The sequence below is a fragment of the Pinus tabuliformis genome, chromosome 4_1 (assembly GCF_031772625.1).
Source record: "Pinus tabuliformis cultivar Carrire ecotype Pingquan chromosome 4_1, CPIR1, whole genome shotgun sequence".
Lineage (NCBI taxonomy): Eukaryota > Viridiplantae > Streptophyta > Pinopsida > Pinales > Pinaceae > Pinus > Pinus tabuliformis.
Genome location: NC_142303.1, coordinates 74415688 through 74437604, shown reverse-complemented (window position 1 = coordinate 74437604; position 21917 = coordinate 74415688). Strand labels below are relative to the sequence as shown.

Below are 21917 nucleotides of genomic sequence, written 5' to 3'. Positions count from 1 at the left end.
GAAGAACATTAAGATGGGGAATGATAGTGCAGCTGGATATCTCACAAAGATTACCAATGTGAGAGATGAGTTGGCAGCGATTGGAGAGGCCATTCCATCCACTGAGTTGGTGCGTATTGCAGTGAATGGCCTCCCCCGTTCATGGTTGAACTTTGCTGATGGGGTTTGTGCACGTGAGACCCTTCCCACATGGGAGAGGTTTTGGGATGATTGTATTCAGACAGAGATCAGGAAAGGACAGCTTGGGGCAGCCAAGCCAGTTGAGCAGGATGAGGACGTAGCACTGGTGGCAGGAGGCAAGAAAGGCAAAGGGAAGAAGCAGGCTTCCACAAGCGGTGGTGGAGGCAAAGGCAAAGGTAAAGGTAAACAGGGTAACTCACAGAAGGACTATTCCAAAGTGAAGTGTTGGAATTGTCAGAAAATGGGACACTATGCAGTTGTGTGTCCGGAGAAGAAGAAGAAGAAGGGGAAGAACCAGGATGTGGCAGCTTCAGCTGAGATTGAGGACTTTGCAGGTCGTTTTGACCGGGAGTTTGCGTTCACTACATGTGAGTCCTCTAGTGCAGGATCACCTGCCACACAGGTTCAGAGGGAGCATGCTTTTCCCTCGATTAGCGGAGCATCTACAGGTATCTGGTATGTGGACAGTGGGGCTTCACATCACATGACAGGAGTCCGGGAGTACTTCTCAGAGCTTTCAGAGAGTGGCACTGATATTGAGGTAGTACTCTGTGATGACAGAGTTGTTAGAGCAGTCGGGGTGGGTACACTGACATTTCAGAGGGAGTCCAGACCTCCCTTGAAAGTGTCAGATGTTCTTTATGTGCCAGGGATGAGGAAGAACCTCATATCCGTCTCAGCTTTGGAGGACAGAGGATATGAGGTACTGTTCAGGGGAGGACAGGTGTTGATGTATCCCAGGGGCACTCCAGCTGATTCAGCTAGAGTGATAGGTGTACGCCATGCAAAGGTGTACAAGTTTGCATTCCAGCCCCTTTTGGCATTGAGCAGTAGTACCGACAGCAGAGCTAGCAGTTCTGAGCTGTGTGAGATTTGGCACCGCAGGATGGGACACATGTATCATGGAGCCTTGAGGACATTGCGGGAGATCACTACAGGTGTGCCAGATTTCAGTACTGATCACTTTGATACTTGCAAAGGTTGTGCGATGGGCAAGTTTGCCAAATCCCCTTTTCCCAGCAGTGACAGCAGAGCGACGGGGATACTTGATTTGATTCATTCCGATGTGAGCGGTCGGATGTCTCATGTTTCCTTGAGTGGATATGAGTATTATGTTTTATTCATTGATGATCACTCCAGGAGGACCTGGATTTATTTCTTGAAGACCAAGAGTGAGGTCTTCAAGCGGTTTCAGGAGTTCAGAGCTCTTGTGGAGACTCAGACAGGTCGAAAAATCAAGTCCCTAAGGTCGGACAATGGAGGAGAGTACACCCTTGGAGAGTTTGTTGATTATTGTGCGGAGGCAGGCATTAAGAGGGAGTTCACTATTCCTTACAACCCCCAGCAGAACGGGGTTGCGGAGAGGAAGAACAGATCCATCATAGGGGCTGCCAAAGCCATGTTACATGATCAGGGGTTGCCATTGTTCTTGTGGGCAGAGGCCTGCAACACAGTTGTTTACTTGCAGAACAGGAATCCGCATCGTGCCTTGGGGCACATGACTCCGGAGGAGGCTTTCTCTGGGAAGAAGCCTGATCTTGGTCATCTTCATATCTTTGGATGCATTACATACTCCTATATACCCAAGGAGAAGAGGACCAAACTAGAGCCCACCGCAGAGAAGGGTATCTTTGTGGGCTACAGTGAGACCTCAAAGGCCTTTCGGATTTACATTCCTGCACAGAGGAGAGTTGTTGTCAGACGGGATGTGAAGTTCGAGGAGGACAGGGCCTTTAGGAGGTCACGGGAGTTAGAGTATCTGGATCAGCCAGACCCTCAGCAGCAGTTGAGTCAGTCGCAGGGATCCAGTGGGCAGGGATCAGGAGGATCCGGAGGTACATCTATGAGGATGTCAGGTCCATCAGTGAGCAGTGGCTCGCCGAGCCAGAGGGGTGGTGCTCCGGGCAGCATGCAGAGCAGTTCACAGAGCAGTTCACTAGGGAGTCCACTGATGGACAGTTCACACGGTACCTCAGCTTCTACAGGTTCAGGTGCAGGCAGGAGGACAGCAGACAGACAGTCAGGAGTTCAGGCTACTGATGGTGATGAGGAGGAGGAGTTTCATTCTCCTATGGGAGAAGCATGCTCAGGGAAGAGGAAGCCCAAGTGGCTTCAGGACACCTTGAGAGATGCCACATCTGTTGCTGAGCCGAAGAGGCCGGTCAGAGAGAGTAGACCACCTGAGAGGTTTTGTAGTTATATGGCGATGGTTACCAGCATCCTTGACTCTGAGCCTTCTAGCTATGAGGAGGCAGCTAGCCAGCAGGTCTGGAGAGAGGCCATGCAGGAGGAGTATTCTTCTATCATGAAGAATGATGTTTGGGAGGTGGTGCCGAGGCCTGAGGGCAAATCCGTGGTTACTTCTAGATGGCTTTACAAGGTAAAGCATGCTGCAGATGGCAGCATTGAGAAATTCAAAGCGAGGTTTGTGGCTAGAGGGTTCTCCCAGGTAGAGGGAGTTGATTATGAGGAGACCTTCGCTCCCGTGGCTCGATATACTTCGATCCGCTCCATTATATCGATAGCAGCAGAGATGGGTTGGAAGATCCACCAGATGGATGTGAAGACCGCATTTCTCAATGGCTTCATACAGGAGGAGGTGTACATTGAGCAGCCACAGGGCTTTGAGGTGCATGGGAAGGAGTCCCATGTGTGCAGATTGAAGAAGGCCCTTTATGGCCTGAAGCAAGCTCCCAGAGCTTGGTACTCCAGGATAGATGCATACTTGCAGGGGATGAGTTTCACAAAGAGTGAGGCAGATCCGAACCTTTACTTTATTGTGATTGGTGAGGAGCCTCTCATTCTGGTGCTGTATGTGGATGACTTGATCATTACAGGTGCAGAGAGACTCATAGAGCACTGCAAGAGAGATCTTGCGGCGGAGTTTGAGATGAAGGACATCGGCTTGATGCATTACTTTTTGGGTTTGGAGGTGTGGCAGGAGGAGGGGCATTTCTTCCTGGGGCAGGGGAAGTATATTGTGGACATCCTTAGCAGATTCCACATGGAGGATTGTAGACCCATGTCGACACCGATGATCACCAACTGGAAGAAGCTTCATGCTTCGGATTCCGAGTTGGTGGATCCCACATTGTACAGGCAGCTGATTGGTTCCTTGATGTATTTGGTCAACACTAGACCAGATATCTGTTTTGCAGTCAACACGATGAGTCAGTTTATGTGTGAGCCTAGGAAGGTTCACTGGGTGGCTACAAAACACATTTTGCGGTACTTGCAGGGGATAGTGGATTATGGTCTGGACTACAGGCAGGGAGATGGAGTGAGATTGGCAGGATACACTGATTTTGATTGGGCAGGTTGTGCTTCTGATAGGAAGTGCACTTCAGGGTGTTGTTTTGGGTTGGGTTCAGCAGTAGTGTCATGGTTCAGCCGGAAGCAGCAGTCAGTAGCACTGAGTTCAGCGGAAGCAGAGTATATGGCAGCCAGTCTAGCTAGTTGTGAGGCTATCTGGCTTCGCAAGATGTTGTTTGGCTTATTTGGTCAGCCGTTGAGACCTTCAGTGATTTACTGTGATAATCAGAGTTGCATTAAACTCACGGAGAATCCAGTATTTCATGACAGGTCAAAGCATATCGGAATCAGATATCATTTCATCAGAGACTATGTTCAGAAGGGAGATGTGAAGCTTGAGTATATTTCCACTGATGAGCAGGTTGCAGATATTCTTACCAAAGCCTTACCACGGGGCAAGCATGTCTACTTCAGAGACAAGATGGGTGTGGTGAGGAACACCTTCCTCGGTAAGAGGGAGTGTTGAAATTTGGTACCGGAGGACAGGTGGTTCCCTAAGGCTTTGATCTTTGGCCTAGGGAAAAGTGTCCAAAAGAATTTAATTTTTCTCCTAAAGTAACTTTATAATTTTTTATAAAGTTAAATCTAATTTGAAAGTGACTTTAAGTGATAAAGTTACTAAGTCTAATTTTAAAGTGACTTTTATAAAGTCAATGAAAAATTAGAAAGGAAAAGTGACTTTGGAAATAAATGACTAAGTGGGTCTTTATTAAAGTGGGGTGAATTAAAAAATAGAAAGTGAGATTTAAATGAGCATTTAATCTCAGCCATTGATCTAAATCTATTTCAGCCATTGGATTTAGGGATCACCCAAAAGTCATTTAGGGTTGGGTTAAGGGAGGAAAAGATCATTCATTCTTTCATGAGCAGATTGGGAGGAGAGCAAGAGAGCAAGGGAGATTTCTGGACAAGGAGGAGAAAGAGACAGCAGTTTGGCACACATACAGGCAGCACTTCAGCAAATCCGAACAGCATAAAGAACAAGCAGAAAAAGGTAGTTTTTGTGAGCAAAACAGTGGAAAAATTAATTTTCAGCACGAATATCGAGGAGGCCATTTTCTGCACATTTTTCGAGGGCTGTCCGTACAAGTCCATACGGTCGTCCGTACAGTCCGTACGGTCCGTACGTCCGTACATCCGTACGGTCCGTACATCTCGTACAGCACTTTTCAGATTGTCTGTTGGGCTGAAAACAGATAAGTTTTGCTTGCTGGAAATTTCTGTTTTTGCTGAAATTTATTTGCTGAAAATTTTCTCTGTAAAAAGGCATTTTCCAGAAATAAAGAAGAGCTCTCAAACTGGTTTTCCTCAAGAGTTGTAGGGGGTTTTTCCAGGGTCAAGTTGACCAAAAATATCAGTGTTTTAATGTGTTTTAATGGCTGTTTTTAATTGCTGATTTTTATTTCTGCAATTTCCAGCACTTTGAAAAATTTCCAGAATTTGTGTTTTCAGCAATATTTATTTTTTCAGTCTGTTAAATGTATGGCTATGGGAATGGGCATTTAACTACATGGGAGAAATAAGGTGAAACTGAAAACCGGGGTGGGAAAACAGAAATTTTACACCAATCCTATATAAAGTTCAGTGTGTCTCCTCACCTTCAAACACAATAATTCATTAGTGTAATTGTGTGAATAAACATGTTAATCAAGGGTAGAAATGGGGACTTCATAGTGGGTTTCCCTTCTAGACTTGGGGTTTTGAGCATGTAATGGTGTTACCTTCCAAGGTAGGAGTGGCTAATAAACAACCCTATTAGGTGTTCCCATCCCCTAAAGGGAAGGACATGTCCGAGGTACATCCTTCAAGTGGTAGGTGTCATGGAGATAATGATGAGGTGGGTGGGGACACAGGGGTCTCAAGGCCAAATGACATGGGCTCAAGGGCGGTAATTATGAGGGATGTCCACATATTTGGGTGTATGAATGTAGGAGAGAGCAATCGTGGTACATGAGTTACCCCGACCTTTGTTTCCCCACCCTTATTGCAAATTGCAAATTATCGCCCATGACCTTATCCAAGATCCAATTTCACATACAATGCTACATCCCCTTCCTATTTTCTAGGTGGTCTATAAATTTGTGTAATTAGAACATATTTTTCCATCCAATATCATGTTTTCCTATTACAATTTCTTTGATATAGGGAATAATTCATTTAATATTAAAAGATATCTCTTGACAATGTAAACATGTATGATTCCATATGCATAAGCTAAATCAATCAGGCCATTAACAATATATGTTCCATTAACTCACTAAATCTGGTTATATATAACAATGAACACAAAGAAATCTAAGTATTATAATATACATACTTGATATATCCACAAAGAAGTTTCGTAGGCCAAAGACTTGGCCTTCCATGCATTGGAATTATAACATGCGGAGAAAGCTCAAGAAATCGATGTGTCGTTTCCAAGTAAGCCTGCATCACATCAATAATTATTTGAAACACAACACTACACTACCACAAAGTGTTGTCGTAAACTTCAATAGATTGAAACTCTATATATGCAAAACATTTCTAAAGCTCTATCAGCCCCCACAAAAAAAATTGTCACTTCCCATTCTCAAGAATTTCACTGTTTTCACAAAGGAAATTAATCATCACTATAGAGTGGTACATCTTGGTCATCAATGTCATGTGACATAAGTGCATTGTATGCATCTGGCAAGGAAGAAGGAATCTGGCTCGTATGAGCTAAAACAACAGACCAATGAAAGCAGATTCATCATTTGCAACTGCAAAAGTTACATCATTGAATACAACCAACTTCCCTATACACTTTGGCCACCAAAAGAAATGCTTGATGACATATTTGAATTTGCTGCATTTATTTATGGTAGAAATGGCACAAACAAAATTCACTAAAATTATGCACGAATACTTATATAATTGTAAAAAAAAATCAATTAATGATTCCCATGAAATATCTTATTTACAATCTATACATAGTTTCCTTGATATGATTCTTACCAAATATAATAGTTACTATATATGAATAGGTTCCTTCACAAAGAGATCGGCAATGTAAAAAGTGAAACAGCAAATTACAAGGATTCACAACAGAAGAAACAATAATTCAAGAAATTAGTAAACTTTTGTTAAGGGGGACAACATATCACTAGTTTATAAAATCATAGTCAAATCTTGCTTACAAAAATTTATTAATAATAATAATAATAATAATCAAACACAAGGATATATGAATCCTTTCAAACAACAAGAAAACATCCACCAACCAAGTTGAATTAGGTAAGCTTTTCATGGTTAAATTCCAACCCATAAATAAGAAAACCTTCAAAGAATCAATCAAACTGAAAAAAAAAAAAAATGTCTCTACCAAATATGTTTTATTAAAAAAACATGTTCAAAAACAATGATTAAAAACAGTTGGACAACAAAACAACATATAGATACTTACAATAGAAGATTGGCATATATGAGATGAAAAGGATCTATTACCACAAAATCTATCACCCTCTTGCCAGGTTGCACTAGATCCTCGACAACAACAAGATCCACCACCTTTGTCACCTTAGCAACGACATCCCCTGTCGTTTTGTGGGTGGATGTTATCCCCAGAAGGGAGGTTTCCCCAACAAAACCTAGAGGTTAGAAGACTAAAGGGATCTTGCGAACATCTTGATAACATCCCGATTTTATCTCGAAATCACGATTTTTTGGCCTAGCCAACGTTTGCTAATTTTTAAAGATATTTTTATGGTATCTTAATTTTGCCGATGTTTGCCAATTTTTTACCGATATTTTCTCGATTATTTGGTTTTCCGAACCCTTGCCAATTTTATCCCGATGCCGATGTTCGCAACATTGATCTTAGCCAAATGGATCTCTAAGGAACTCACAAATTTTTCACCCCATAATAGTCTTTAATAAAATATGGCTCTAGGTGAAAGGAGGTAGTTGGGTCAAAGAAACTATGGCTCAAGATAGGCTTTGAAGATGCTCAAACCGATTCCCAAACACATGACACTTGAATTTACTGGTTTTCAAAAACGTAAAAAAATGATGGAGCATGAGTGACCAATTCCTTCACTTATCAATCAAATTCTAGGCATATGGAGTCAAACACCGAGCGGGTCAATAGCTGAAGACCTTGGATGGAGAGGGAAAATAAAGAGGGATAACTTCTTGACATAGCCCTAATGATTTTCCAAACAAGGAGACTAAAGGTCAAGGAAGCCAAATCTAGCAAATCCATTAATGGATGTGGAAAAACATTTCTACAAGCATCACCCCATCACAAGAGCATGGGAAACATAGGAAGCATGTTAATTTTTGTAGCATCGGATGTGTTCTAGCCACGAAATTTTATGGAGAGGCTTGAATACATGAGATCTCCAAAACCATAAATCGTTTCTGGAAATTCCGCCTAGAAATGACTTAATTAGATTATTAGCCAGTTTTTAAATATTTCCTAAGTCTAAACTTAGGGAATATGGTTAATTAATCATAATTAATTAAGTCAAGGTGTGAATGTTCTAGAAACTCACACAGATCGACTTCTAGTTAATCCTAGCCATCGATTAAGATTTAATCTTGGCCGTTGGAGTCCCAATAGAGGATTATAAGAAGAAGTCGATGGGCACTTGGAGAATACACTTGAGCAGCAGTTCCTTGTGCAAATCGAGCTAGCAACAGTAGAGATTAAGCCAGAGAGGGACACAGTGTCAGTGAGGGGCAGGGACAGTGATCCGGAGGAATATTTCCAGATCCAGAGAGGTAGTAGCAAGAGGTTGAGTTATTCCTAGTGCAGGAACGCGAGTGCAGGAACACACGACTGTAGGAACACAAGTGCAGGAACGCGTGAGTGCAGGAATGCAAGGGCAAAAACGCGAGGGCAGGAATGCGCAAGTGCAGGAACGCACGAGTGCAGGCAGCAAAAGTGCAGGCATCGCAAGTGTCGAGGTTGTTAGGGTATATCTTTACCAGATTTTCTTTCTGTGGATTGCCAGTTTTCAGCATCTAGATTGTACTCAAAATTACCGTTGAATATTAATAATAAAAACCCTCACTATGTTGATTTGTGGTAGCATCGGATGTGCTCTAGCAATGAAAATTGGTGGAGAGGCTAAGGCACATGAGATCTCCAAGACCCAAAAATCGTTTGGGGAAATTCCACCCGAATAAAGAAATATTAAAATAATTAATATTTTTAATGGGGTTCCTAAGTCTAAAATTATGAAAATTAAAATATTAATGTGTATTAATATAATATGGGCAAGAATGTTCTAAATAACGAGGATCAAGCCAAATCTAATCTTAGTCGTTGATTAGGGACTTAATCTCGGTCGTTGAATCGTCAACAAGAAAAGTATAAGAGGAGGCTTGAGGGTTAGTTAGAGACACACCAAGTTGATCAAGAATTCGATTTTTTGGGGCAAGGTTTGCTGAAAAATCGAGTTAGTGATCTGTTGCAGCGAGGGACAATTCAGCAGAAGGTCGAGAATACATATAAGAGAAGCAGAGAAAGTGCCAGAGAGACAGCGCAGAGCCTAGGAAGGTTGATGCAAAGGCTAAGGAGGCCAACGCAGATGACGCAAAGGGACAAGAGGCTGACGCAAAGGCAGCAGAGGCTAGCAAAGCTGACATGGGGCTAAAGAGGCAGTGCTGAGGAATTTTCGTGGGGCAGACTAGGAGCTAAGAGGCAGACGCAGCGCTGTAGAGGGTGAAGCAGTTCCGAGGAGAAACTTGGAGCAGCTTTCATTGTCCAGCTAAGGCACTCTCTAAGTTGTTGTGGGATCAATCATCCAGTAGTTGATCAACAGGAATATCTGTCTCCGAGGAGAGGTACTTTTGCCAAGGAAAATCTCTGAGGGGTGATCCATTTCTGGCACCCTAGTTGTATTCAAAAACTGCATAATAATAAAACCCTCATATCTGCTGCACCGATTTTCCCGCATTGGGTTTTTCCGGGGAAGATTGTCCAAAAATAACGGTGTCCCTTGTGTGATTGTCTTAGTTATTTCAGTTGTTTATTTGTATATGTGTGAAGGCTGCATGTGTGTTTATTTCGGCATTTATATTAATATATAACTTGTTAATGAAATCAACAAGTAGGAGATAATAAACCAGATAATGCAATAGGGATTTCTAATGTGTCAAACTTAGAAATTTCCACATGGTATCAGAGGATTGCAGATCACAGGAGAACTAAAGACACCAGTAGCAGAAATCTGAAGAATTTGCAGTAGAAGCAGTTGTCTCGAGAGACAATGTTGTTCCAAAGCAGAAGCAGTGAGAGAGGAAGTGACGCAAATCCTGCATCATCATTTCGAGCCAGGAGGAGGGTCAACGCAGAGGCAGAGAGGGGCAAATCAGACCTACGCAGTGCCCAGTCATCTTTCTCAGCCAAGAAGGATTGACGTTGTGGCTAGGAGGAGCAAATTCAGCCTTTGTCAGGATTGCGCAAAGCCTGAAAAGCTCAGTTTCTTCAGTTGTCGGGGCTTGAGGAGTTGTGGGCGGATTGTGATTTGAGGAGATGGTGGGACGTTGTTTCTGTCGATACAGAACAGTGTCTCAAGAGACGGAACCAAGGTAGAGGAAGTCACTACCTCGATGGATTTCTAGCCAAGGAATCCAAATCCGAGTTGCAGTTGCAAGGAAGATTAGAGAGGAGTTGTTCGACAGTTGGCCAGAGGATTTCCAGAAGGGAAATCGGACTTAGAGGGAGATTTCCAAGAGGGGAGTCGAGACTCAGAGGGAGTCCAGAAGAGGAGATGAAATGGCAGTGAACAGACTTAGGGATCAGGACTGATTGGATGGGGCTTCCAACTTTATCATCTGGAAAGCCAGGATCCTGGCAGTCCTAGATCGACATCGCATCAAGGATTATGCCTTGAAAACCGTGACTATCCCAGTTGACCCAGCTAAGAACGAGAAGTATGAGGATGCAATGGCAAGGGCGAAGTTCATGATCCTAGACAGGGTCAAAGATCATGTCATACTACATATTGTTGAGAAGAACACAGCAAAGGAGATGTGGCACACCCTGACCAAGTTATACCAGGGCTCTTCCGTGCAGCGGAAGATGCTATTGGAGAATCAATTGCGGTCATATCAGATGCAGAAGGGAGAGCAGATAGATCCATTCTTTCTCAGGTGACAGGAGATTCACAACTATCTTACTTCCATGGGGTCTACACCGGATCTAGAATTTATGGTCAGGACTGCCCTGAATGCAGTCTCCGAGGAGTGGGAGACATTTGTCCAAAGTATTTTGGGCAGGGCTACTCTTCCCGGTTGGGAGGAGATGTGGGCAACTCTTCGCCAGGAAGAGATCAGGAGGATGACCAAGACAGGGAGTAGTGGCAAGGGAGGTCGAATCAAGAAAGAGAGGAGGAGGTTGTGGCTCTAGCATCTACGGGACAACAAGATAAGAGGAAGAAGAAGGACATCTCCAAGGTTAAGTGCTTCCATTGTGGGGACTTGGGACATTATGCATCCCAATGTCCCAAGAAGAAAAACAAGGGAGAGAATTACGATTCAAAGGCAGCTCCAGCTAAGGCGGAGAAAGAGGTCGACACTGATGACGATTGTGCCATGAGTGCTCATGCACCTCTAGAGAAGAGGTGGAAAGACATCGAGTTTGTTGGAAACACTGAGAGGGGCGGTGAATCAATATTCCTTAGCAATTAGCACTTTTAAATCTTTTCAAAGCATTATTTAATCTTCATTTATTATTAATGTTTATGCAGTAATAACAGTAAATAAAAGAACACAGTAGACACGAGAATTTTAGGTGGAAAACTCCCTCCGCGTCAAAAACCACCGAACGCTTTTCTAATAAATTCTTTAATCTTCAACCCCAACTGAAATGAAAACAACAACTTCCTAGAATTCTAGAAAAGCATTCTTCTCCAGCTCCCACTGGAAGGACGCCCCAACACCCTGGTTTCTTCAGTAATCAACTGAATGGATGCCCCAACACCCTAGCGAGCGACAACTCGCCCAAGCACCACCCTACCACCCTGACGTGTTCACAAGCCCCAACCTGTAGGCAGCTTCATAGACTTGCCTAGCACCTCCCTGCCACCCTATAATGACTAAAATAAGACAAGACTGTGGATTCCCAAACCAGGGACAATAATCCACGATACTTTAAGATGTACAATAATTTTCGTGTACTTGACCAAATACCCAATCACTCTATGACCTGCAACTCAACCATGACATCATCCCAACAGTGACTCCTATACCTCCCAACACTTCCTCTTCGACTCTAGGCAAAATGACTCTTTTACAATCTTTCAATGATGACTCTTTTACAATCTTTACAATGATGACTCTTTTACAAATGACTCTTCACCTTGATACTTCTTCACAATATGCAGATGGCTATCATGTCTTCAAAGGATGTCTTGTTGACTCTTGGCCTTGATACTTCTTCACAATATGCAGATGGTTGTCATGTCTTCAAAGGATGTCCCACTGCAATGCTTCCTTTGATTTGATACTTCAGCTCTTGAATGCTTGCTTGATGTTGTGCTTGAATCTATGCAAAATTTTCCCAACAAAACCAAACCCAAAACAATACAAAATACCCTTCAACTTACCTCTGCCTGCAAAACACATGTAAGTGCATAATAATGAATAAATACAAATTAAAATTACAATGCGTACCTAAAGTGTGCTTGTCACTTTTGTTGTTGACTTGTTGCAGCAGTAGACAAAGACTCCCACTCTTGATATAGGCCTGGACTCTATGCAAGACTATATCCAAAACTGACCTAAAGATATATACAATAGAAACTGATGACAGACCCTAGACTTGTGATGAACCAAGTTCTAAGTACAACAACAGAGACCATTCTATCAACTATGACAAGATACGTAACATGAACGTACAACATCATATCGATTTAGCAGACTTGGTGTAGCATCAAATGTCTAGTATCAAGAATAGGACATCCGAAATGTGGTATCAAAACTCACTGTGACATATAGAGACATAGAGATATAACCGAGACCCTGTATATACTTACGTTGCCCTGCAAAAACATATGTCAGAGATGATACTCAAAATTCAAATGTAAACACTAATCATACATACCTTGTTGTAGGATACTTACCCTTGACTATTGATGTGTGGTCCTTACTACAGTGATCCTTGAATGCATGCTTTTTCTTGCATTCTAGGAGCTCGATATTGAACATGTTGTATCTATGTAATTTCAGATCTCTAGGGTCTAAAATTTCTTCCTACGATAGTCCTCTGAGTCCTCTTTCCAACCCCACGGGTCTGATCAAGATTGGATTATTCAAGAAAGAGTTATGCCCAATCTCCCATGATGACCTGATTATAGCCTGGTTCAGTAAAGTGAACTTGTACGAAGTGCCACGTGTCACTGTTGCAATCTTCGGCCCTGAAAACGATACCCAACAAACTACAGTGCGTCCTCTTTCTGTCACTATTTACGAAATTGGAATCCAATGCTCAGAGAGAAAGTTATGACGATTTTCCCAACGTCATTTGTTTGACATGGAATTTGGGAGCCATATACCAACGGAAACATCTCGACGAGTAGAATTCGTCGAGAAGATCTTTGATGCAAAATAATATCAGTTGTCAAGTCAAAATGCCCTTACAAGATCACAGTAGCCCCAGGTGCTGCTTGGGTTGACATCAATGACAACCACTAATCAACAATCTCCCCCTTTGGCATTGATGGCAACACAAATACTCCCCTCGCGATCATGACACCTCTTCCTACTGCCTTCTCTCCCCCTTTGTCATCAATGGCAAAGGGTAACTCCCTCTGACAAACAACCATCCTGTGTACCTGTACACACCTCCACTCCACCTTTCTACTCGAGTAGATAAGAGAAAGGGTCTAATGAAAACTTGGGAGAATCCCAATTTGGAGAAGATACTCAAATGCTTCACGAGGTATTGGTTTGGTGAAGATGTCAGCAATGTGTTCCTTTGTGCCAACATATTCAAGCTTGATATTCTTTTCGGCGACCTACTCTCTAACGAAATGATATTTAATCGGAATGTGCTTCGTTTTGGAATGCATCACAAGATTCTTGGAGATACTGATGGCACTGGTGTTATCGCAAAAGATGGGAATAGGCTCATCAAACTTGACTTGAAGATCTTGCAAAGTTTGCTTCATCCAGAGAACTTGTGTACAACAAGTTGCTGCTGCGATATATTATGCTTCTACTGTGGATAACGAGATTGAAGACTGTTTTTTACTTAACCATGAAACAAGACAACCACCTAGATAGAATGTTGCTCCACTGGTACTCTTACGATCATCAACACTTCCTACCCAATATGCATCTGTATAAGCTTGGATAACTAGATCATTTCCTTTGGGATACCATAGACCATATTCCATTGTGCCCTTAAGATATTGAAGAATTCTTTTGACGGCAATAATATGAGATTCTTTTGGTGCTGCTTGGAATCTTGCTACTTGTCCAACTGGCTGCATCACATCAGGTCGGGAGGCTGTCACATATAGGAGACTACCAATCATGGATCTATACAACCTTTGGTCCACATCCTTTGACGAATCTTCTAAGCTTAACTTGCAACCTGTTATCATGGGGGTAAGGACTGGCTTGCAATCTTCCATCTGGAATTTTTTAAGAATTTCCTTGATGTACTTGGTTTGATATATGAATATTCTTTTATCCTGCTAAGAAATTTGAAGCCCCAAAAAGTATGTCAGCTCACTAAGCATAGACATTTCAAACTCACTTTGCATTTTTGTGGCAAATTCTTTACTTAATTTGTCATCATTGCTTCCAAAGATTATATCATCCACATATACCTCGATAATCGTTAGGTTATCTTGATCCACTTTCACATAAAGATTGTTGTCAGCGCTTCCTTTCTTGAATCCTTGTTGATGTAGATACCTATCCAAACGAGCATACCAAGCCCTAGGAGCTTGCTTGAGACCATATAGAGCCTTCTTTAATCTGCAGACGTAGTCTTCTTTGTCAAAGAGCAAAAAACCTTCGAGTTGTTCAATGTAAACTTCTTCCTCCAATTCACCATTTAGAAAAGCTAACTTAACATCCATTTGGTAGACCTTGATTTTTCTCGAGCAAGCATAAGCAAGAAACATCATCATAGCTTCCATTCTGGCAACGGGAGCAAATGTTTCTTCAAAATCGATTCCTTCAACCTGTGCATATCCTTTGCAGACTAATCTTGCCTTGTTCCTGGTAACCTGTAATCCTTCAACTGTTTTGCTCCCCCTAAACTTGTAATGAAACTGCCATCTTGTTCAAACTACCTTCCTGTCAATCGTAGACTTGTGCCATATATTGTTGCATAGACTCCTCCTCTACAAACATTAGGGAGTCAACAAGCCAGATTGTTCAAAATAGTGAGTCACCTAACAAGCCATCTTGACATGAGTCATTATCTGAAACAACTGCTAATTCCTCATGATCGTTTGCTTTTACAAATCCTGAAAGCATAACTATTGAAACCTTGTTATCTGCTTTGTCTTCTTGTACTTGTTTCCTTTTCCAGACCTTCTTATTCCTGCAATCTCAAGCCATGTGCCCATATTTATGACACTTGAAGCATTCAATGTTGTCCATAGGCGATTCCATCTGATATCTGCAATCGCGAGCGCTATGGCCATAGTTATGGCATTTGAAACATTCAATGTTTGGCCCATCTAGCATGTATTCTCTTTTGACAAAATCATCGTGGAACTTGTCCCATGATCCTGCAAACTTGCTTCTAGGGTTTTGCTGATAGTGATTGTACCTGTCAAAAACTTCACAATCCCTAGCCATATGTCCATAGTTAGCACATAAAAAGCAATAACCATTAAATAAACGAACATTCCTGGAAGATTTTTCATTCTTCTTTGGAGGCGATGTTCTAGTTTGTTGTGGTCCTTTGTTCTTGATTGCTTTGGTCTTGTTCTTTGGAGTTGCAACATTCTTCTTTGGCTTTTCACTTTGATCAACTTCCATCTTAGAATCATTCTGCGAAGATGTGGAGCTTGTTCCTTCATCAACTGGAGCTTTACCATCTTTAATTGCCTTCATTTTTGCTTCTTCATCTGTCTTATCTTGTAAGTGTCCTTTTTGCCATACCTTGAGTTCGTTGATCTCATCACGGGTTGCATCAAGTTCTTCTTGCTTCTGAGCAAGATCTTCTTGAAACCATCTTTTCAAGATCTTCCTTCTTTTTTCTGCCTCCTCAACCTATAGCTTGAGAAGAGTGGTCTTCTCTACTTCTCTGTTGAGAACCTGTATCTATTCCTTCTGTTTCTCATTTTCAATCCTGAGCATGCTTATTTCTACTGAAGATGTTTCTAATTCTTTTTGCTTTTGGTCAACAACGGATATGTATCTTTGATTAGATTCTTTCCTTTCAATTTCTGCTTCCTGCATCTGTTGTGTGATCCTACTCGTCTCTGCAAACGATGCGTCGAGTTCTTATTGCTTCTGTTGGAGTTCTCTCTGATTCTAGAGGCCCATTCAAAGGAGAGGCTCAATTATGGCTTAAAAAGAGGGAAATCTCCTCAAGAAAGAGCTAAGATGAAGACCTGGACCTAGGGTTAGGGATATTCAATAATAATGATTATGCCTAGGACCAAGAGTTCCAAGATGAGGCAAGACTTCTCTAGGGGCTTTGTAAGATAATTCTTCTTCAAATAGGGTTTTTGCTCCACCAGAGGGACCTAGAAAGAAGCCCAAATAACACCTAGGCTTTTTGAGTAATTGTGAGAGGAAGTCCTCCAATATGATCACTAGCTCAAGTTTAGGATACGAAAGGGTCAAGAATGATTGATTTGTCAAAGTTTTAAGTGCAAATGACCCTCAAGAAGACCACCTACCATAGGCGTTCAAGATGGCATCCAAAGATTCAGGTAGGGCTTGAGTTTTCTCGCACACCGATAGTGGGAATTGCTCCAAACATGGAGGATCAGAAGAGGAGAAACCAGTGCAGTGGCCTATCCAAACGGTTTTGCAAGATCAACCCTCTAATGAAATTACTATCAACCCTAGTTGGTCGTATAGGGTAGGGGCCAAAATTTAGAAAAAGGGGAAAAAGAGAACGATGAGGAGGGTGGCCACTGAATTTTCCTGGACTAGTGCCTTATCTTTGGGCTATGGAGTTTGTGTGATTCAAAACTTAGCCGACGTTGTCTTTAAGGAGGTTGAAAAGTGACGGCCTAGCACCTACTTTTCAACAATTACCCACCCAAGATCTATGGACTTTTATGGAAGAAAATCAAATCTCAATCCACTAGGAACATTCATCTACTTCTTATTCAATGAGTAACATGTACAAGTTGGCAATCTAACAACTTTTACAATGATACTCAATAATTAGGGCACAAGAAGAACAAATTCAAAAATTTCCACACATTAGACACTATTACATAGAATATTCTTCAACAAAATCAGTTACAAGATAACAAGACATATACCCAATCCAAGACCAAGATAGTGGCTCCAAGAAAGAACAACATTTCAGCTTCCAAATATATCGAAATGCATAAAAAGAGCTCCAATGGACATCCAAAGAAAAGTGTGAAATTCTCAAGATAGAGATATCGAAGTGTGATGATCATGTTTGATACAAAAGAGGCTTAGTTTTATATACATGAGCCTCTTCTAATTCGAATTAGCCTAAGATGCCCCTAAAAATATTTTCATGTGCAAAATAACATAACTTTGGTGACAAGCCCACCAAATAGCTGAAAAAATGTAGAATAAGCCATCCAAAATGAAGCCGAAATAATGAAGCAATGGTGTAGGATAGTCATTAGAAGGCCTAATCGAGTCCTCAAGGTGCCTGGATGAAGAAGAGGGCTCCATAAATTATGGTCAATGGGGTGGCCTCTTGATCTCCAAGTAAAACATCATGTGGTGCTCCAAATTGGCTCTGGGACACAATTAGTGGTCTCATGGGTCTCCTGGTATAAAATAAGCTTGTAGAATGCACCAAACGAAGGCACAAAATATGGTGCTTGCCCTCCCATGTCTCAAGGATGAGACAAACCTCCTCTAGGCCTCGGATCAGCTACCAAACCTTGTATACAATACTAAGTCGGCTAGGGGCACTGTTGGTCCAAGCGCATCATCTTGCATATAATGTGGGACAATGAACAAGTCGTTGAAGGTGTTGAGGCTGCCCATGGCATGAGATAATGTTCTATCACATGATGGAAACCATGGCTCTCAATGCATCCCCTACAAGTGTTGATATGACTCTCTAGTGGGCTTGGGCCCCAGTTAAGTTGCCTAGCCCATGATGAAACCAACTACCAACCCTGTATAAGATCCAATTCGTCTCCTCACCTTCAGATACAATAATTCATTAGTGCAATTGAGTAAATAAGTTTGTTAACCAAGGGCATAAATGAGACTTGATAGTGGGTTCCCTTCAAAATTTGGGGCATTGAACATGTAATGGTGTTACCTCCCTAGGTGGGAGTGGTTAATAAACAACCCTATTAGGTATTAGCAGCACTTAAAGGGAAGAACATGTCCAAGGTACATCCTTCAAGTGGTAGGTGTCATGTGGATAAGGATGAGGTGGATGGGTACATAGGGGTTTCAAGGCCAAATGCCTTGGGCTTAGGGATGGTAATTGTTACAGCTCAAACTAGCAGGCATCCTAGAAGGGGATCCTATAGAACAACTACTAGATCAAGAAACAACAATGGATAGATAGCCCATCGTCACCTCAGTTAAGGCTACCTGCTCTTTACGGACTTTCACTGATGGGAGGAGTCTCGGTGTCAGACGAATCACAAGAATAGATGGATCAATGATAAGATATGGGGTGATCCTAAACCCTATTTAATGGAGAGGCTTAACTAATTGGCTTGCTTTCTTCAAAAGCAAGGTGATTAGCGCTCTAAGAAGCGCTATGAGCATACTTAGACCTAGGGTTGGAGAATTTCCTTTAACAAGAGGTATACTAAACCTAAGGATCCTAAAAGAGATATGGCTTATTTGTGATCCTTGTGGAATGTGAGTTACAATGTTGTGGGACCACAAAGAACCCAAGTGGGCCCAAACTAGGTCAAGGTGGTGGAATCTTTCAACAATAGAGAGGCTTGACCAGGTTTGGGAGGAGAATAGGATCAAAGGAATAATTTTCTATTGGAATTCAAATGCAATGATCCAAATGAGGACACTAACCCAAAGCAACCTAGGGAGAGGAATGATCCTTGAGCTAGGGCTCGCAATATCTCAGGATTCCACCGTCAGATTGAGCTCAAATTTGGAGGACCCCTTGAGAAAACCCCAACGGTTGTGGACCAAATTTCAAGGGTTTTCGATGGCTACAAACAATTTCACTTGATGCCCTAGGAAACCCTCTAGGGTTAGGCCTAGAATTGAAAGAGATGAACAAAAGGTAGGTAATTTTGACCACCAAAGGGATGTGAGGATCAGTTCCTTGTTTCTTGGGCTTAATGGAGTCAAGATACACCTAGATCAAATATTTTCTTATGCTAAGGGGCCTTAATTGACCATTGCTAGCTTTTCCAAGTGCAACAACTAGGTTACTAGGGTCTTATACTTCAAATTTGCAAAGGAGATGAAGTGTCGAGGTCTTTCAACCTATGAAGTGCCTCTAGGAACATTCACCCACTCCCTCAAAGAGCGACGCATGCATTAATTCACTTATTCAAGGTTTCCACAAGAATTTCACATTACTTTAACCCATACAAGAATAATGATAACAATACCATGCATTAGACAAGTAAGATAACAAGAATAGTATTAAAATTTCACTTACATGAGAGAAAGAGTATAGCCGTTCATCAACTTCGCATTAGAAAGAAGCTCCAAAGACAATAGCGAAAATCAAAACATCATAGTGCATCAAGAAACTCCAAAACTTTTGTCCCAAAAACAAGTGTGAAAATCTCTCAAGAGATACTAATCCAATCCAAGAGATGATGAGAGCAATGAATGAGCCTCTCATCTATTTATACAATCCCATAGGGGATTTGAATAGCCTAATTTAGCCCCAAATAATAAAATAATGTCCAATAGTGATATAACTTGGTGACAAGCCCACTAAGATAGCTCCAAAATAGAAAGGTGAGCCTCACAAGAGGCTAAAATATTAAACATAATAAGCCGTTGGGCCATTGAGAAGGCCTAGTGGAGTACAAAGTGTGCCAAGATGAGAGAATAGGATCCAAACATAGTGAATAAGGGGTTGGCCCCTTAATGTCCAAGCAAGTCACATATGGTGCCCCAAATGGGTGTGGGGGCACAATAACATCCTCGTGGATCTCCAAGTGGATCGATAATGTCTGTAAACCATCTGCAAGGGCTAGGATGATGACATAAGCCCTCCCTTTGTCTCCCGCGGTGAGACACATCCTCATCTAGACCCAGGAACCTCTGCCAAGTGTGTGGTGCAAGTGTGAAGCCATCTAGGCATGGTGATCTGGGTGCATCATCCTTATCCAAAAGGTGGAACACGAGCAATCATTGAATGGTGTTGGGGATCCATGAAGTGCTTTTTGTTATGTTGGAGGCCCATGGCTCTTTACGCTCGCCCTACAAGTGCCATTGTGCCCCTCTGGAGGGCTTGGATGTTGTATAGGGAAACCAAACCCCAAATGGAAACCCATCTGCGATCCTACATAAGATCCATTGTGTCCCCTCGCCTTCTAGTACAACAAATCTTTAGAGTAATCAAGTAAAAGAGTTTACAAATCATGAAACACAAGTGGACACTTCATAATTGCATGCCCTTCCATAGTGGACTTTAGCATGTACAAGTGTCTCCAAGCTCAAAAAGGGGGTTAACCAAGGACCCTATTAGGCGGTTTCATCCTTCAAAGGAGGTGACATGTCCATGGTACATCCATCAAACAGTAGGTAGCCTATGATATAGTGATGGAATGGAGTGGGGGTGAAGGGGAAGCTCTGGACCACATGCCATGGTACAAGGGTAGATAATATAGGGAAGCCCACACTTAACTATATGAGTGTAGGAGGGAGCAAGTGTGGTACATGAGTTACCCACTTTAGATGGAGCAGTTTGTTGCCCACCAGGGGTTGGGACAATTATGGGTTCCTTAATGATGGAGGGGGCTCATATAGGGCCCATAGGAACTAGGGTGATGGCCATGGATATGGAGTGGAGCTCATGTTTGGCTTTTTCCCACGTGCTAAATTTGTATGCCCCAGCCATCGTTTGCATTTTATGGTGCAATTTCCTGTTGAGAGTGGCCAACTATGCTTTTTCCTTTCTTTTTAGCTGTGTCAACCTCTGGGGCATTATTGCAGCCCTGACCCAAGGTGTCGACAAGGGGAGGGGGAGGCCAACTCCTTATGGACCCAGTTGACAAATGTGGAACCCGATGGGAAATATGATGAATGGGGTTGTAATGAGTGGAAAGGGAGTGATGTATATGGTTTTTGGAAGCGGGACCACGCAACCGATATCAAGGTTTCCCATGTAGTGCCATCCCTAAAGCTTAGTGGCCAATAAAGGAGATCCCACAGGACTAGAATACAAGGTTAACCACCAAAAGGGCAAAGGAGACAATAGTACAAACCTAGTCCACTCTTTCTGCCGAATCGCCCCACTAATCCATGCCCAAAAGAGTCCATGATAAGTAAACAAAAATACTCAAACACATAATGATAACCCATACCTTTAGGTTTGGAAGGCCCACCTTCAACCATACGATCATAATAGATGGGCGAAGGGACCACATGGTTGGCTCAGTTGGCGAAGAAAATCGTAGATTGAACTATCTGGGGGCTGCAAGGGGTTGCTGGCTACCCAGCTTGTTGCACACATTTTGTCAAAGTTCCAAGGAAGCGGAAGTGACAACAATTTTCAACAAGATCAAGTAATCTATCAGCAATCTACATGTCATTATAAACTCGTTTTGCAAGTTATGTAATGTAAATGATCCTAGTAAAAACTTGAGTATACGTAACAACCTAGGTAAGCCTATAATTTTGATGACGAATTTCATCCTAGGAGGTTTTTTAACCTCGTTGATTACCTGTGTTTCTAGACACGGCTAATCAGAAGAGTTTTTTTCCTCCAGCTTAAACCCCAAAGCTAGGGTGAAATTTATTGTCGAAATCTTAGGTGAGTCCTAGTCTTTTTAGTAAAGTCTGATGTAAAAGTGATTTGGGAATTGTTATCCACCATTTAGTGGGTGATATCCCTAGAAGAAAAATTTTCTCCATGATGGTCCTCAGTGGGCAACCAACAACGCCTTGCAGCCACCATCTAGCTCATTGTGCCATTTCTCCACCACCTGAGCCAGCCATGTGGTCTCTCACCCATCTATTATGATTGTATGTTTGAAGGTGGGCCTCCCAAACCTAATGGTATGCCTTGTCATTTGGTGATTGAGTATTGTAGTTTACTTATCATGGAAACTCTTCGCCATGGATTAATGGGGGGTGTTGAC

General features: G+C 42.2%; 1 protein-coding gene across 3 annotated transcripts in view; it reads right to left on the bottom strand.

Annotated features, from left to right (window-relative positions):
- The window catches only part of LOC149174219 (Metallo-hydrolase/oxidoreductase superfamily protein), a 460911-nt gene that overhangs the window by 66760 nt on the left and 372234 nt on the right, over positions 1 to 21917 (bottom strand). For 2 of the 3 annotated variants that reach the window (XM_089419244.1, XM_089419243.1), the window contains exon 10: positions 5810 to 5919. The exons of the other annotated variant lie outside the window; for it this stretch is intronic. In XM_089419244.1, coding sequence (XP_089275370.1) covers positions 5810 to 5919 — 110 coding nt within the window. The remainder of the gene's footprint in view (positions 1 to 5809; positions 5920 to 21917) is intronic. 3 annotated transcript variants of the gene reach the window in all.